Source organism: Centruroides vittatus, unplaced genomic scaffold (genome assembly GCF_030686945.1).
Source record: "Centruroides vittatus isolate TY-2023 unplaced genomic scaffold, ASM3068694v2 contig_596, whole genome shotgun sequence".
Classification (NCBI taxonomy): Eukaryota; Metazoa; Arthropoda; class Arachnida; order Scorpiones; family Buthidae; genus Centruroides; species Centruroides vittatus.
The window spans coordinates 765,079-782,978 of record NW_027122360.1 but is presented as its reverse complement, the minus strand read 5'-3'; the positions used below and the strand labels follow the sequence as shown (position 1 = coordinate 782,978).

The following is a 17,900-nucleotide window of genomic DNA, read 5'->3' as shown; positions in this document are numbered from 1 at the left end:
TTGAGATATAAAAAAATGAATATTTTTTTTTATTATACAATGAAATGTTTTGTGGAAACTGAACAGCTTCTAGACACACAAAGTGAAAAATAAAAAGTTTAAAACTACAAAATCTTTTTAATAATCAGCAGAAAAACATTTTTGAGATTTTATATTTGTTTCAGATTTTAGTTAACTTTAAAAATATTAGTTATTTAACAGCTTGGTTAATCTCTGAAAATTGTGAATTCATTTTATATTATTATATGGAATTTAGAATATATAAATATTAGAATAATTTCAAATCCTCCTTATGTAATTAAGAATCTTGGGATCTGAAATTTAGAAAATGTAAAGTCTCAAAAACATTTATTCTCTGACTATTAAAGAATTTTTTAATTTGTAAAAATATTTTTTCTGTGAAACATTATGAACTTACACAGCAGTGTCTCAATTACTTATGATGAATAAGAAAAAATGTCATCCTGGTTAATCCAGTATGTTTTAAATACTGTATGCACTCAGTAAATGGACCAAATAACTTTTCAGATTTGAAGGAAACAATCCATAAAACAAATGTCTTACTAACCTTATATAGCTTTGCAGGTAATACTCAGAACGTATCACTAACGTTTTCGACCCGTTTCTATGGTCTTCTTCGGGTGTTCTACAAATTTTACTTATTCAGTTCCAATTTTTAAATGTTCCAGTCTCCAATGCTTCTATCTTCAAATTTATTTTTCAAAATTTAAATTTCTGAAAGATGTGCGCCTGCACTGGCTGTTATAGCATTGCATCATAAATAGCCTGCCATGCTCTCGATAGTTGTTTTTCTTTTTTAAAATATAAAATTATATAAAATAGTGAATTGTGATGACATAATGACTCATCCACAGGCATTTTTGGCATTCTGTTAATGTAATTCCAGATAATTGAAAGTCAACTGTATTTCTGTTATGTTCAGAATTAAATATTTTAAAACATTTATATCAGCATATAGGAAATTTCATTTTTATTTACTTAATAATTTCCAGAGCTTTTTAAATATCTATATTTCATAAACCTACTACGATTCAAAATATTTTGATTATCATTTTGTTTGTGAGAATTCATGAAAATAAAAGGTAAACTGTCTGTTAACAAAATGAGTATACTGTCTCAATACACGAAATGAATGAATGAACACACTGAAATAAGATGACCATTCCAAGATGTCTGTTGACTTTCTGTCTGTTGATTACTTACGAATTAGTTTTGAAGCTTTTAGAGTGTGACATTTTTCAAGCAATTTTATTGATTTTAATAACAATCTTCAGGAATTTACAAAAGTAATAAATTATTTTTTCAAAATACAAATAAATTATTTGTAATTTTTCAAAAAATGTTTCTTTTCCATTGTAATTTCTTAATTCAATTAAAATATGTGAATAAACATATTTATACGACTTTCCAAATGATGAGCTTTTCCCAGATATGTAAGAGTATAGAATTATCACATAACCTACAAAATTAAATTTACTGCAATGACTGGAAACAACCAGGAGCTTATCTCAGCAAATAAATTTTGTCATAGAATGCATTTTTTTAGTAAATTTATAATTTCATATATTGAATATTTTATTTAGAATATAATTTAAGTTTTATTATTTGTTTTATATAGTAATTATCTGTATATCAATTAAAGAATGAAAAACCTTGGCAATACATTTTAACTGTTCCACTTTAATTAAAGTATAATCTTTAAAGTATGTTCTTTTAAATGTGCATTTGAAATATAAATAATCTTTGAATAATACATATGGCAATATCTGTTAATTTTTATTATCATAAGCCAGTTTTGCTAAGATGTATGATTTTTAAAATGACTAAGTTTTAAATCAAATGAATCAATCAATATAAAGTAAAAAGTAAGTTATGTAATTGAATAGTCATTTGTACAATATGTAGAATCTACTTATTGTTAAGCACTTTGCAACTCACTAATAACATTGATAATATTCAGTGGCAAGCACAAGTAAATAAAACTAAAATTAGTGTAAAATTTGGCTTCATTGACAAACAATCAAAATATACATAATTTATTCTTTTAATTATTATTATTACTATTATTAATCAATAGTAATTCATTTAGTATTGCTAGCATGTAATTGAAGTAAGAAATGCCAGCAATTTTGACTGCTATACTGAAAGCAAATTGTAATTAAAACAATTAATGTTTAACACTTTAAACCAGCAGTTGCTTTGACCTCACAGACCACTAAACTCACAATTTCAAATTCTGCAGACCGTCTATTGAATAATGATCATAAAATTCCATTTTACTTTATTAATACGAAATTGGCTTGTTTAATTATAACAAATTAGTGTGAAGTTTGTTGCTGCTTGTTTGAAGGAAGTTTATGGATTATTGGCTCTTTGCCACAAGGGATGACGATCACACAACATTATTTGTTGTTGATTTATTTATTGATTTATTGACATTATTGTTTATTGATAATAGTTATTTCATGTTAGGGTTTTTTTATTTGAATATAAAACTAATGAGTGAGAAAAAGCAATAAAATATTTTGCATTTCTTACATAATACTTTGCATAACCTTGAGTTCGTCAATGTCCAAATTTCTCCATGGACCACCAAAATTTTCTCACGGACCATCAGTGGTCCACAGACCACTGATTGGTGACTGCTGCTTTAAATGTTAATTAAGACTGATAGCAATCGCAAACATTCAGCCACCTGTTAAAGCTGATAACTTGAAAAGACAAGTCAAAAATTTCTGTTAAGCAGACTACTGTATTACATTTGGTTTTGAATAAGGTTTCCTTTTGTTTTATATAGTTAGTTTGATTTATAAGTATTTTTCTATGTGAATTTTTCATATATTTGGTGATAATTTTAATATACTTAATAATTTGGCTAGCAGGACTTATTAACATTAATAAAATTTTATAATTATCAAAGTATTCTTAGCATTGAGTAGAATCAGTTGCATTATTTGCTAAAATAGAGGAAGGTAATAAATAATAATGTCATAAATCATATGATATGTTTTTTCAAAATAATCTGTATCAAAATCTGATGAACCCAAATATTTGTTTGAACTGGATTCATATTTGCCATTTGGTGAACTAGAAACAACATATACTTTGTTATCAGTGCACATTTGTATTTGACAATTGTTATCATTGAAACATTAACTGTTTCTTTTTGTCTTTTACAAAACATTTTATAAAATAACTGAATTGTATATTTAATAGTGTCATATATAGCAGTGTTTCTGAACCTTTTTGGCCCATGGACCAGTAAAATCTGTGAAAAAAAATTTTGCAGACTGGTGGTTTTTTGACAGAAAACTTTTACTAGACAAAAACTTACTAGATAACAAAAAACTCTTATGTAAATTTAAAATTCGTAAGTTTTTAAATTTACCTTTTTTCATAAGTTAATAAATAAAAATTTTATCATCATTATTTTCTTGAATAAGAAAATTCTTTAACACAGAGCAGTAAAAATTCTCCGCAGACCAGTGCCGGTTCACCAGACTTGCAGTTGAGAAATGCTGATATATAGCACTAATAATAATAATGATTCTAAATGCCAGCAATATAGGCATTAAAGTATTATAAATTAACAGTTTCACTATGCTAACTTAGTAATAGATGTTGCCATACGACAATATCTTAAGTAAGCTAAGGAAAAGAATATCATTAAATGTGGAAACTTTAATATATAAAATGCTAATAAGATGGTAGAAAACATTTAATTTAATTTTAAAATTAACAGAAGTGCTTAATGTTTAATCAATATATTCTGTTGTATTATGAAAAATTTTTATCACAAAATAAATAGAAATATCTAAAGGCAGTTTTTTAAATCTTACAGTATTGTTATATAATATAATCTTTGATGGGCTAATAGTCTTTCAGGTTATATATTTTGTTTTAAATATTCCCAAAATTATGGAAATATTTTGTAATATTTAAAGAAAATTAATATTATAATTCAAATTATTGATCTACAGTAATTTAATTACAAAAATATTATATTTTGGAAACATTAAGTTTTAAGATTATTTTCAAAAGTTCCATAAAATGCAATGTTGCTCTTTCAGACAACATAGTTTTTGAATAAAAATATCACAAAGCTGTAAGATATCAATGAATTGAGAGTTAACATATTTTTTTCCTTCTTTTGTGATCAGATGTGAGACAACAGTATGTAACTATAATGACATCATATATATATATATATATATGTCATAACATCTCATTTTTCACTTTTTTTCCCACTGTTTTTGATTTTTTTAAATATATTTTCAAACTATAAACTATATTGCATAAGTAACAAAAATATATATTTATTTATGGTGCGGTTTTTTTATATATTTTGCTAAAACATACAGTGCTCCACTATTTCGATGTTCCTACCCTCGAGGCATCGTTCGAACAAAAAGAGTTATGTATTACCTGAAGAGAGGTGCAAGTAAAACAAATTTTGCACCCGAAATGCATTGTAATGTAATAAAGGCTAACAGTTGTAATCCTTAGTAATTTTGTCCCTGATTAAATGCGGTTATAAGTAAAAAATGATAGTTATCTTCTGTATTAACCCTTGAAGTTTTTAATTTTAGGAAGTCTTTTTTTTAAAAGATTGATTTTTTTTAAAAATATAAACTATATTTTTATTTTATAAATCTTTGCAAAAATTAAGCAGTTGGAGATATTAAATTTCAGTATTATCTCAAATTTACTAAATATAGATAATGAATGAATTGCAGGTATCATTTGTTTCAAGAAAACATTTATTTTCTTTCTTATAATTAAGTAATGTAAACTTGGTTGCTTGCTGTTCTCCTAATTACATGCATTTTCTTTGGAATTAGCATGAGGTTGCTATTGAGAACAAATCATACAGTGGAGTGGAAAAAGTAGGTTTATTGACACAAAAGGATATGCATTTTGGACTTAATGCCCTCTTTTATCCTATCATATCAAAATGAATAAAAAATTATTTAAGATTTACAGAATATATTTAGCATATGGCTACAAAAGTTTTCACGGTGAATATAATTACTTAAGATTATTATATAGTGACCACTGGAATAACCAAATTGTTATGTAAACTATGGGTGAAATAAGCAAAATAGTAGAGCTAAAAGAATTTTAAACCATAAAAACAATGTTAAACCATATAAAAACATGGGCTAGAATAATAAAAACAGAAATATATTAAATATAAAAATTAAGTAATTGAGAAATGAAATGTTGTAAAATTAATAGGGAATACCTGTAAGGTACCATATAATTCTGATAAAATGTTTGAAATGTTATTTGATTAAAAAGGCAGAAAAGTACAAAAATATAAACCAAATACAACAGGCCAAATACATACAAAGTAAAGTGTGAGAGTATTCACTGTATCATCAGAATGCCTGATGTGTTGTACGACACAGTGGGATATAATGGAATGTTAGAGAGGGAGGGAGGAAATACATCTTAAAATGGGGCCTTCTATTTAGTTAGTAATGGCTGCCAGATATCATTGGTGACAACACGAGTGTTTAGATTCATTCTGTGTATTTCGTTTATTTTAATAATTTCTTTGTTCAAAAAATTTTTTTTTCATAATGATTTTTCTTCTTTAAGAATTTTGATGCTGTCGAGTGAGATCTCACAGCCTGCTAGATTGCAATTACTGTGTGGCGACTGCTGAGTTGGTGTAATCATACTTCACAGCTCTTATATGCTTTTTTATATGGGTTTTTAACATGTGTTTTTAATGTTAAAAATCCATATAAACTTGTATTTTCTAGTTTTTAAGTAAATATTTTAGTTCTGTATTTTTTATTAACTATAGTCAAACCCTGTTAATACAAAGTCAAATGGACTTAAAAATTAGCACTTTCTATTACCCAAACATTTTAACATTGAAATGCCTAGTTTTTCTCATCTACAGGACTGCAAATCTACTTGAAATTAATGTGGACTCTGCTTAAACCAATATTATAATGGGGCTTGACTATATGTATTTTCATAAATACTTTTTTACTTTTAAAACAGGGTATGATACATAAAAATTCATATAATTTATGCTATAATATTAATCTAAAGAAATTTAACTTATTGTATGCTGATATTTCAGTCTAAATGAATATATTATGAAGGACTACAACTAAAAATTTTGTCTTAAAGAGTGATTGAGAATAAATTAAATTAGCAAGGAAAAATTATTTTCACTTGAAACTTATCTGTATTTCTAAATGAATTTATTACATGTTCTAATAATTTAAATCACAAAACAATGGAAATAGAGGACATTTCCTATAGAATAATATAAATATTTTTAAATTTGGTTGAAAAATTAAACATTTATAAACCATTCTGTTAAATATAAATTTTAGGAAAATGTTAAAATTAGCTGAGGAAAAATCAAATTTTTTCATTTGTTGTGTTTTAAAGGAGAAAATTTACATATACCAACATCTACAAACCTGATGTACTGTATAAACGTAATAAGCCAACAACTACTGGATTATATTGAGTTATTATATCACAATTATTTTAAATAATTGCAGTATAATAGCCTGATATAATCTGGTAGTTGTTGACTTATGAGAAAATGTATAAATAAAAACAAGTAATTTGTGTTGTTAATAATAAAATGTTGAATTTACTATAATACAGATTTATTTTTTAACAACAGTTTTGATAAAGAATTAAAAACAATTTATATTGGTTAACTTTAATTTCAAACATGAGAGCCAGAAATGTTTTCTGGTCTACAGGGAATATTTTCAAACTTCCCTGTTTAGCATAAATCATTATGATTCTGATATTGATTGTAAGATTTGGATGCATTCCTATAAGAATTTTTTAAAAAATTACATTTTACATATATGATCTTTTTTGTATTGTTGTAATCATTATTTCCTAACAGTGGGAGCTCATACTATATAATGTAAGGTTGCTGAGTAACAACTACATATTTACATAATAAACTACATACGTATATAGTTTGTTATGTAAAGTAAAAGGAATTTATTTTAATTAAATTGTATATTTTATATAAAATGTATTTAAAAGTTATATTTTAAGAATCAAAGGAATAACACCTTCAAATAGCAAGAAATGCTTGGATTTAATGTTTTTTTTAATCTCACTTGTAAAGATGTTATATCTTTGAATTTGAATTTTAATTTTACAGTATTATAGATAGCATTACTAATTGTAAATTATAGGTGGGTGGAATCTTAATTTTACAATATGCATATATATGTATTTAATGCATCTACACTTTTCAAAAGTGAAATTGCAACACTATTAGGAATTTGCATAGCCATATGCAAATTGCAGGACTGGTAGAGGTGACAGAGATATGCAAATGATTAAGAGATATGATTAAGTTTGAGTATGCATCGGGTCATGTGATACCCAGTTTTGGGCTATAAAGACCAGCATCCTGCTTGGGCTGCAAATGCTATTACTGATAGTTTGTGGCAAGCAGCCAAACTTTTGAAGAAGCATACAAAATGCCACCAAATGGAGACAAGTTAGCTGATTACTACCAGTTAATGGCTGAGGAATGAGATCATATCCTGGAGCTGCATAACCTTAGTTTGTTGATGCATATAGTGTGTTGAGCTTGACATGAGTCCAGTGATGTGTGGCCTGATGGATGCAGGAACATCTGTGAACACATCAAAGAGGGAGTGGATGGCAGTGGCGCACAACACACCAGGAGATTTGCCGAAACGGCCTCCTCTGGATCCATTTGCCAGAGCATGTAACATCTGATGCTGCCTGTCACCATCAATGGGTGCATCTGTGCCCACTCAAACTATTTACAGCAGATTACATGAAATTGGGCTGCACACAAGGCAGCCAACAATGGGGTTGCCATAACTGCTTGACACAGGGCTGCATAAATGGTGTGAAGTCGTCATCACAACTGGACCACTAAACGGCATTGAATATTGTTTACAGATGAATTCTGCTTCTATCTGTGGAGGAATGACAACTGTGGATGGGTGTAATGGTATCCCGGAGAACACTATGTGTTCGCTGAGCATCACACTGGCCTCACACTGGGCATCATGGTTTGGAGACATCCTATTTGGTCAGCAGACAGCTTTGGTGCACATTTTTGGTACTCTGATAGTGGACCATTACATCACAAATTTTGGGATCTGTGGTTCAGTCACTAGTGCAGGCCATATCTGACATGGTGTTTAGCAAGACAGTGCCTGACTGCACATTGCACAGTGAACTCTCACCACCCTGAATGGAATTCACATTCTTCCCTGGCTGGCAGCCTGGCCAGCTCTCTCTTCCATCAAACATCCTTGGGTGCTCATCTGACATAAGGTGCACAGGAGATCATTACCACATACCATAGATGACATGCATGCCACAGTGGACGCAGCTTGGCAAGGGACAGACAAACATTGGATAAACAAGGCTTGGGCTCAGACAAACATTAATTGCCTTATTAATAGTTTGCCTCGCCTTATAGCAGCCTATGGTGGCCATATTCATTACTGAGTAAACAGATGTCTCTTGCATACCTTTGTTTGGTCTTTTAATCATTGCATATTTATTTCATCTCTACTGGTTCTGCAACATGCATATGGCAATGTACATTCCTTTGTCATATTGCAATTTCACTTTTGAGGAGTGTGTTTTAAGAATGCAGTATATTATATATTATTTATGTATAAATATATATGTTTTATAATTCTTTTAAAATTTTTGAAATTTATTATTTCTGTTCTGATCCAATAACTAATTTCTGCCACATACCCGTCTGAACAGCATTGGTAATGGTGCAATGCCATTTCAAGCATTATATCATATTGAGACACTGGCTAACTGAGCAGGAGTCATCTCTAAATGGGAGATGGTCTTGGAAGATGGCACTGCACTATTTAACAGTGCTGTAATAGGAGGGTGTATGACACAAAACTGCTTTAATAGAATTGTTTTTATTTGTATACTGTTTTGATCATTGCTAATTTTGATTAATAAAAATCGAGACATTATTTTGGGACTATAATTTTCTTTGGGGTGCTGCAGTTCCACAGTGCTTATTACTACCTATTGTTTACCACTTTTATATATAAAACACCTCTCTCACTTCTAAATTATTCAGCATTGTAAATATTTGTCATGCAAGAACCTTCATGGCCCTCGCTACTTATGTAACAGATCCAGACATAGTAGTCGACTTTTCCCGGGCCAATCTCATCCTCGACATGCCTCCCACTGAACACGTCAAAAAGTTAGAGGCTGTGCACATTTTTAAATCCAGCCTCACAGCTACGTGCATAAATTTTAAAGAGAAGGTTTTTGTCATTGGCCTGGCAAGAGTTGACTCACATCTCGCTCTAGCTGCTTGTTGTGTCCAGGCAGCGCATGCGCAACATTACTTTTAGTAAACTTTTCGAACTTATAATTGAACTCTTATTTAAACATTATTCCATAAACAAATAACCATTTAGGAACGGTTAAGAACCTGATGCAGAGCCCAGAAGGGGTTCAAAAATGTTCGTTCCTTCGTTGTTTCATTATCAGACTGAAATTGGTTCAGAGTGCATCATTATCATTAATCCAGTGTAGTGAGTAGTTACTTTTCATTTCACTTTTCAAACTTGTTTTTAATGTGATTTGAAGACAAATAATTCTTTGCTAGTAGAAGTTAACTGGTTTTTAATGTATATAAAGGCACTGAAAAGATTTTCGTAATTAATAAATGTATTGTAATGGCAGCTTGTAACTTAGAGATAACTTACATGGAAGATTGCGTAATTAATCAAGATAGTAAATTGTATTTAGAAATAATTCATAAAGCTATTTGACAGTTTGGAAATAATTAAGATATATGAAAAATAACAAAATATCACATTAGAACATTTATTAGAACATATTATTCCCAAAAATCCAATATTAACATAGTTTGATGTTTAACAATTTCTAAATATTTTTCTTTTATAACTTAAAATATTTATTTGCAATTTATTTAAAAAGTTCATTTAAATTTTGTAATTTTTTTAATTATCATTAATGTATTTAATTGGTTTCTACTTGTTCTATTTCAGGAATTGTGAGAAAAGAATTAATGACCAAGTTTATATGATGTCTGATAGAGATTAATGATGATTTTTCATCATGTATTTGTAAATTGTTAAAAAAAGCTACTGACTGATATTTTTAAATAAATATGGAAACACCAGATCAGTCATCTGGTGTTATATCTGGTACAACAATATCACAGTCTGGTGAAATTGTGTTAGCAAAGTTTGAAGCTTTAACTTCTCATACTGGTGATTCCACTTCGCAGTTATCAACTGAACAAATTGGGGAACAAGTTCTTGGCTACTTAGAAGTTCAACCATCCGAAGTGCAGTTGGTGCAGGACAGTAACACAATTTATCTTCAGCCACAAGAAATTGAAATTGATGGTGAACATCTAATTCTAACTCAAGGTGAAGAAGCAGGTGAAATAATTGTTGTTGTAAGTACTGATCAAGAACATTCTGCAGATCAAGCAGTTGCTGAATTAGCTCAAGGAACTGTTGTTAATGCAACAATGATGCATTCTGAGAGTGGAGACAATAAACCACGTATGTTTGTTGTCAATCAGTCAAATGCTCAGTTTGATGTTGTGAGTGATGATGGGAAGATGGCTTCTGTGCGAACAAATGTAGAATCAGAACAGGCAGTTAAACCAGTTTCTGAACCACTTTTAATTCCTGTACAGAATAATCAAACAGAAAGTAATGAAAATAAAAATGTGGATAGTGATAATCAACAATTAGATAGTGCAAAAACTTCCAGTGATAAAGTGGAAAGTGCTTCTGAATCCAAAGAAATTGCCAATATACCAAAGATTGTTTTAAATTCAGAAGAAGAATTGAGAGACAGAAAATTGATGGAATTAGCATGTTTGGCACAAGAAATGCGCAAAGAGGAGATTTGTACTGATACTGAATCTGTTACAAACAAAGAAGAAACTAAACAGGAGAATACAACAGAAAATACAATTGAAAAACCATCAGAAAACATAGAAGACCAACAAAAAAATTCTAAAAATTATGAGTCAACAAGTAAAACTGATGTTACGGTAACAGATGATAATGTTGAAAGTACCTCAAAAGATGTTTTAAAAAGTAATCCAGGTATATCTAATTTTCCTGAAACAAATGTTGAAATTACAGATATTTCTGAATCATCTAATGCTGAAATGTCAACTACAATTAATACAAATCAAAATTTGGGACCTGAAATAGAAGAAACAGAAAATGTAAGAGATTTACAACAAGATAATTTACCTCTTGATGAATTTAGTCAAATATCTCAGAATGATCAATCAGTTCCAAATGAAGCTTCTCTTATAAATGCATCTGAAAATACATCATTGATGGTTCCAGATAAATCAACAGAACAAAATCCAATTTCTCCTGACACAACAATATATTCCCAAGACACTCATCAAATTACAAATATAGAATCACAATATGGTGAGAGTCAGTGTATTAATGTGTCAGATTCTGTAGAAAATAATGAAGTTAAAAGCCCATTAACAGAAACAAATAATGAGGAAAAAGATTCAGTCAGTTCTTCTCAAGATAATGAAAATACTGCAAGCGAATTTCAGGAAACAAGCAAAAATGGTTTAAGTTCCGCTAATGTGTCACAAGGAGAAAAATCAGAAAATTATTTATCCGAAAATAAAGAAAAACTGTCCGAATCAGAAGAGACTAAGGTTTTACAGAATAATTCTAATGCTAATCCTATTAATGAATTAACTGAAATGAATCAGACTGAAACTAGGTTAGAAACAGTAAGTGGATTAGTAAATACAGACAATGATCAAATTGAATTAAATGAATTTAATACTGATTCGGTTAAAAATGACTCTGCCGATGAAAATTCTGCAGAAGAACCAAGTAATGAATGTAAAATTGTTTCTTCTTCAGCAGATACAAACTCTCAATCAAAAAATGACTCTAATATCATAGAGGAAACAATAAAGTGTGTTCAAGATGTTATAAACACTACTGAAAAAATTTTAAGAGTATCAGTTAATGATGTGAATAGAAATAAACCAGTAGAAGATACGGTAACTAAACCTCCTGAATCTAGTCAAATTGTTACAGGTGAAAGTTCTATTGACAATAGCTCTGATCAAGTAGTTCCACAAATAGAAGTAAATGAAATTACAGAGGGAGATACAGATACAAGTGAAAGTACTCAAGATAAAAACATATCCATTCCTGTTAAGTCAGATAATGTGGAAAATTTTAAGTCATCTGAAAATCAGTCTGATAAAGAAAGTATTATAAAATCAGATATAAAGCAGCAACAGCAAAAGAATGAAGACGTACTTAAAACCATTCCAATTACTGAGAAAAGTAAAGCCTGTGATTCAAAGTCTGATAATGAAAATCAAATTGCATTACAACAAAACAAAATTCAAACAAAGACTGATAAAGTCACAGACAGTGTTAAAGATAAAAGTCCTGTTTCTGTTGTATTACAATATGTCAATCAAGGAAAGAGCAGAGTTTCTAAATCACCTAAATCAGAACCTCAAAAGGAACAAAGCACTCTTACAACAAGATCTGCTGCAGCAAGGCAAAAACAAGGTCGCTATCCTGTTGTTATACATTTAAGAGATTCTATTGCAAAGAATCAACCTGAAAAAGTACAGAATAATGAAGGAGGTGATAAAATTAATAAACCTGCAAGTAAAGAAAATGAAATAACTAAAATTGAAGAAAAGAAAATAATGTCACAAAACTTGTCTGAAAAAGTAACTACTAGAAGCAAAGAATTGGTTGAAAATGAAAGGGATACATTTAAAGAACAAACATTAAATGAAGAAAAGAAAAGTGAATGTGTTTCAGATAAGTTAAAAGTTACGAATGTAAATGAAAAACTAAACAAAGAAAATGAAGCAAGGAGTGTTGTGCCAATGATACCAGAGCCACCAAAAATTATTGAAAGAGATGAAGAACTAGATGAAATTATAGATGAAGGGTTAAGAAGATGTGCTGAAATGAAACGATCATTAAAAGCAAATGCTGATGCAAAACAAAATTTGAATAATGTGGAAGAAAAGAAATATGAAGAAAAGACCATTGAGAAAAATATAAAAGAAAATGATGAGAAAATGAATGAAAATGATTTAGATCACTTAAAAGCAGTAGATGATGATTCTAAACATAAAGCAAAAAATGAATTAACTCTGCAAACTACTTTATCAGAAGCAGATGCTTCCTTTCAGTTGGTTTCAGAATCTTCAGATGAGAAAAGTGAGTGCTTAACACCTAAAATTCAAAAGCAGTTTCAGTTATTAATTTCTCCAGAAAAATCGGATGTTGAAGTTGATTTAACTTCCATAAAATCAAAAATTTCTCAAAAATTACAATATGATTCTGTATCTGAGCTAAACGAATGTCAGAATGATACTGATGTAATGCATGAAGAACAGTTGTCATCCGAATTAAAACAGAAAAAGTTAGATTCAGAAATTCAAACATCAGTGGATTCAACTAGAACTATTTTATCAAATGATAAATCATCTGAAGTGGCATTAGACGACTCCACCTTAGAAACTCCTAAACGGAGAGGTCGTAAACGTAGAACAACTGCAGAGTCAAGTTCTGAAAAGAAAACAAAGAAAATGGATACTATGGATGATACAGAAACAACTGATAAGGAGCCACAGGGAAGAAAATCATCACCTAGGAAGAAAGGTAGGAAAAGAAAGAATGAACTTGAGTGTGAACAACAAAAACAACAGAAATTGGATTTTGATAAATTAACAGAAAAAAAGACAGATGTTAATTTGGATAATAAACAAGCGAAATCTCCTGCTCAGAAAAGTTGGTTTTTGAGACCACGAGGTAGCTCATCCAAAGAGTTACCAGTGAATTCTGTCAATGAAAAGACATCTAATATATTAAATGTTAGTGACAATAATGAAAATAAACTTAATGAACAAACAGTATTAAATCAAACTCCCATTGTGTATCACAATTCAGTAATTGATGATACACAAAATACGATTTCCTCTTCAGTGCCTCAAGATCAATTAAACGACGATAGTGATAAAAGTGAAATTTCAGAGGACCAAGTATCTCGACCAGTTCTCATGACTCGTAATGAATTTCTTAATTCTAGTTCGTTATCATCCAAAAATAAAAGACAATACTCAAGAAAGCACATTAAATCAAAATCTGTGAATTTGAGTGTACAGAAAGCACAATCACCTCGAAAATATTCTCCAAAATCAAAGACAGACTCATCAGTTACTCTTCAAAGAAAGAAACATATAAGGTCTAAGACAGAATCAGCATTGCAAATTCTTCCTGATTTGAAAGAATCATGTGCATCTCCTGTGAAAGTGTGTGACTTTCGTATCAGATGTCAAACACCTAGTACTCCGTCCGAAAAATCTCTGACTTATTCATGTGTCGGTTGCTGTTTCCAAACCTCTAGAGTTCAAAATTTAATTCATCATTATAGAGAGAAATGTCTCTACACTGGCCCAGATGCATTCCATTGGGATGTGGATCAGTTAGAAGGTGCAAGAAAAGAAGAATCTATGAAACCTAAAGAAAATACAGTTAATACTAAACATATTATTGATGCTACTAGTAAATCTGCTGTTACTTCTAGGATACAAAATGCAACAAAACAACGTCAAATTAAAAGGTAAGTTTTTTATCCTGTATATTATTAAAACTTATTTTATGAAACTACTAGAATATATGACTAAGTTTTGATTATAAGGCTAACATATTGAAAGATTAAAATTGTTGTTAATCTATTTTGATACAAGATAACCTAAAAGTCACTTGACCACTATAAAGACTAAATTATTGTCTTATTCAAATACTTTTCAAACATTGTTCAATATAAGATTCTTACATTAATTTTAAAAATATATTATTCTGAATTCATTTTACAACTTAAATTTATCTATGGCTAGAACACACAAAACAAAACATGGTTAACTTAGGGCCAGTTGCACAAGTTACTGATTAAACTATAGAATGACTATCTGTGGAATTAATTTAATCTTACAACTAATGTAAAGAATAAGTTTCAGAATAAGTTATTGCATTGACTTTGACTTGATATAGATAGTTATTGACCAGTTAGCGAAAAAAATTCTAACTGTGCAGTCATATTAACAAACAAGATCCAAGTAGACAATATAGAAACACAAATGTAAAACAGTAAGGACATAATGGTAAAAAGAATTAATATATGAATTCATATATTTATTTTAAACTAAAATTATGGCATTTGAAGATTAGTTGTTATTACTGACTTATATAATAATGGAAATTGAAATACCTGAACAAGTCTAAGAATATATTGGACTTTAGTCTGGAACACATGTATTTTTCTTGGTGGTGATTTCTAACAGTATGTCTCGTAAATTTATACACTATCACGTGTAAAAAAGCTCATTAAACATTTATTCTCAAATAATATGCTAAAATGTTCCTTATTGTCAATACTAAGATTTTGGAATTTAACATAAATTGCTTTTATTAAATTAATCTAGGCTAATCACATCATTAATTATAATCATTCATTATGCCTGATAAACTGACAAAACAGTAAAGCAAATAACAGATTTTCATAAATCTACTATATCATGTGGTGAACCTGTGGCATGTATCATGAGATTTCCATTTATCATTTGTCTTTTTCAATTATCTTTTCGGTTTATTATCTAATCATTCTTTTTTTCAATTAGCATTATTACATTCATTCTAATTAAAGCATATTTGTTTAATTTCTTTAAATATTGTTATTTGAAGTCTAAAACTTCTGCAAGCATAAACATCTTTAAAGTTAAGTATGCTTACTATATGGCATGCTGGCTCTAAAAGGTTTGCCATCCCTGTACTATATGATTGGTTAATATTGTGTAATGTGTTGTGAATCAATTTACAAGCTATTTTGAAACTTCTAAATCAAAATAAACATAAAAATTTAAATAACAAATATGATATTTGACTGAATATGTTTAAATTAATTTGCTAAAATAAGTCAACAAATTAATTAAGTCTACCTTTTGTTGCAGGATCAATGCTTATATAGATAATAATATCTTTACACCAGAGTTGATAGATATACAGTAGAGAGTCGTTAATCCGAATCAATTGGGGACTGGGGTTGTTCAGATTAGTGATTTGTTTGGATAATCGATTATGTACGAAAAAATATATTAACCTATCCGATGTTCAAATTTTTCTTTGTTGCGTGTTGCTTCGTGTTGAATTTTTCTCCGTTGCGTGTCGCTTCGTGTTGAATTTTCGTTGATTTTAAGCCGAACAAAAATTTTTATAATAATAATCGAGGCTATTGTATCGTTAAAAATTATTTCTTTATTTTGTACAAACAAAATAAATATATTGAAGAATATAAAAACATGAAAATTATATGTTAAAAACAATAATCTTTAAAAAATTGTAAATTTTCTAAAAATAAACGAGTTTTAAAAAAATAACTCTTTTTTATCCGATTTCGAAATGAGCGGAGAACTGAGATGGACACTGAAGGTGTCCATCTCAGTTCTCCGCTCATTTCGAAAAACATTCGAATTCAGCACGACACAATCCGACTGAAAATCGTTCGGATAATCGGCAATTTGGATTACCGGGGTTCAGATTAACGACTCTCTACTGTATTGGTCCTTGCACTATGCTCTCCAGTAGAATTAATTTAGGTTGCCGATAGCTGGCGTGAGAGTAGCTCTATGGCAGGAAGAAGTTTGTTTATCTATTTAGTTAGTAGGTAGTTTTCCCATTTTCAAGCATTTTTGTAGCTTTTTCTACTGTTCTGACAAAAAATCTTATTCATAATTACATTTTTTAATTTTATATCATGTATAAAGAAAGAAGCGTATTTGGTTTATAAAAAAATTTGTAATATGATGATTTTAAATTACAGATGATGATGTAGATAAATCAAAAATAGTTATACTTTTGATTTAATTTATCCAGGTTTTAAATAGATACTTAAAACTGTTAAAACTAACATCTCAAATACTATAGTAGAGATAACAGAGACATATCACACTTACTGGTAACATAAAAATGACACTTCTATCATCAGAATGCAATCTTCTATCATTTTAGTGTTACCAGTAGCATTGTGATAAGTCTCTGTTATCTCTACTATAGTATTTGAGATGTTAGTTTCAACAATTACAAGACAAGAAGCTTTTTTATAACGTTTAAAACTGTTATATTGCTACATATTGTGAATGAACGTTTTGTATATAATGTTCTGTGTGTAATATATCTGTTTAATAAATAGGTAATGGTAAAATTAAATAAATTTGCATTTTACTGTTTTGGTTTATTACATATGTATGAAAATATAATTAGGAAAACCATAACTCTGATACATTTAAATAACCATAGAAATTAATTCAGATAAAAACAAACTACTTTTTAAATAATTTATTAACTTTAACACTACATAAAGTGTGCTATACAATTTTACTTGATTTAGTATACTGAGAAATAACGTTTCTTATGACACTCACATTGGTAATTTATATAATATTCCACACTATCAAAAGTAGAACACGAATGAAGATTTATTGAAGGCCTAGTACACCTGTGCTTTATTTATATAGGTTTAAAATATCACTAACACGTCTTTCTTTTAGCCTCCATGTCATCACTAATCACTATCACTGTCAATATCTAATAATACTGTCTGAACTCTTGCCATCCTACATTTACCTATTTTATTTGTCAACCTCTAACTGATCATCCTCTAATCATCTCTAAGTAATTATGTGTCTGTAAATATGTTGAATATGTTGTCTAAATAGTTGGAATTTCCTCTTTTTTCACTGACTGTCTATATTTGAAATCCAAGAACTA

At 29.2% G+C, this 17,900-nt stretch overlaps 1 protein-coding gene across 1 annotated transcript in view; it reads left to right on the top strand.

The window, feature by feature from the left end:
• The window catches only part of LOC136979217 (putative leucine-rich repeat-containing protein DDB_G0290503), a 90,973-nt gene that overhangs the window by 20,710 nt on the left and 52,363 nt on the right, over positions 1 to 17,900 (top strand). The window contains exon 2 of the mRNA XM_067275158.1: positions 10,074 to 14,697. Within this exon, the coding sequence (XP_067131259.1) occupies positions 10,196 to 14,697 (4,502 nt within the window). The 5' untranslated portion in view covers positions 10,074 to 10,195. The remainder of the gene's footprint in view (positions 1 to 10,073; positions 14,698 to 17,900) is intronic.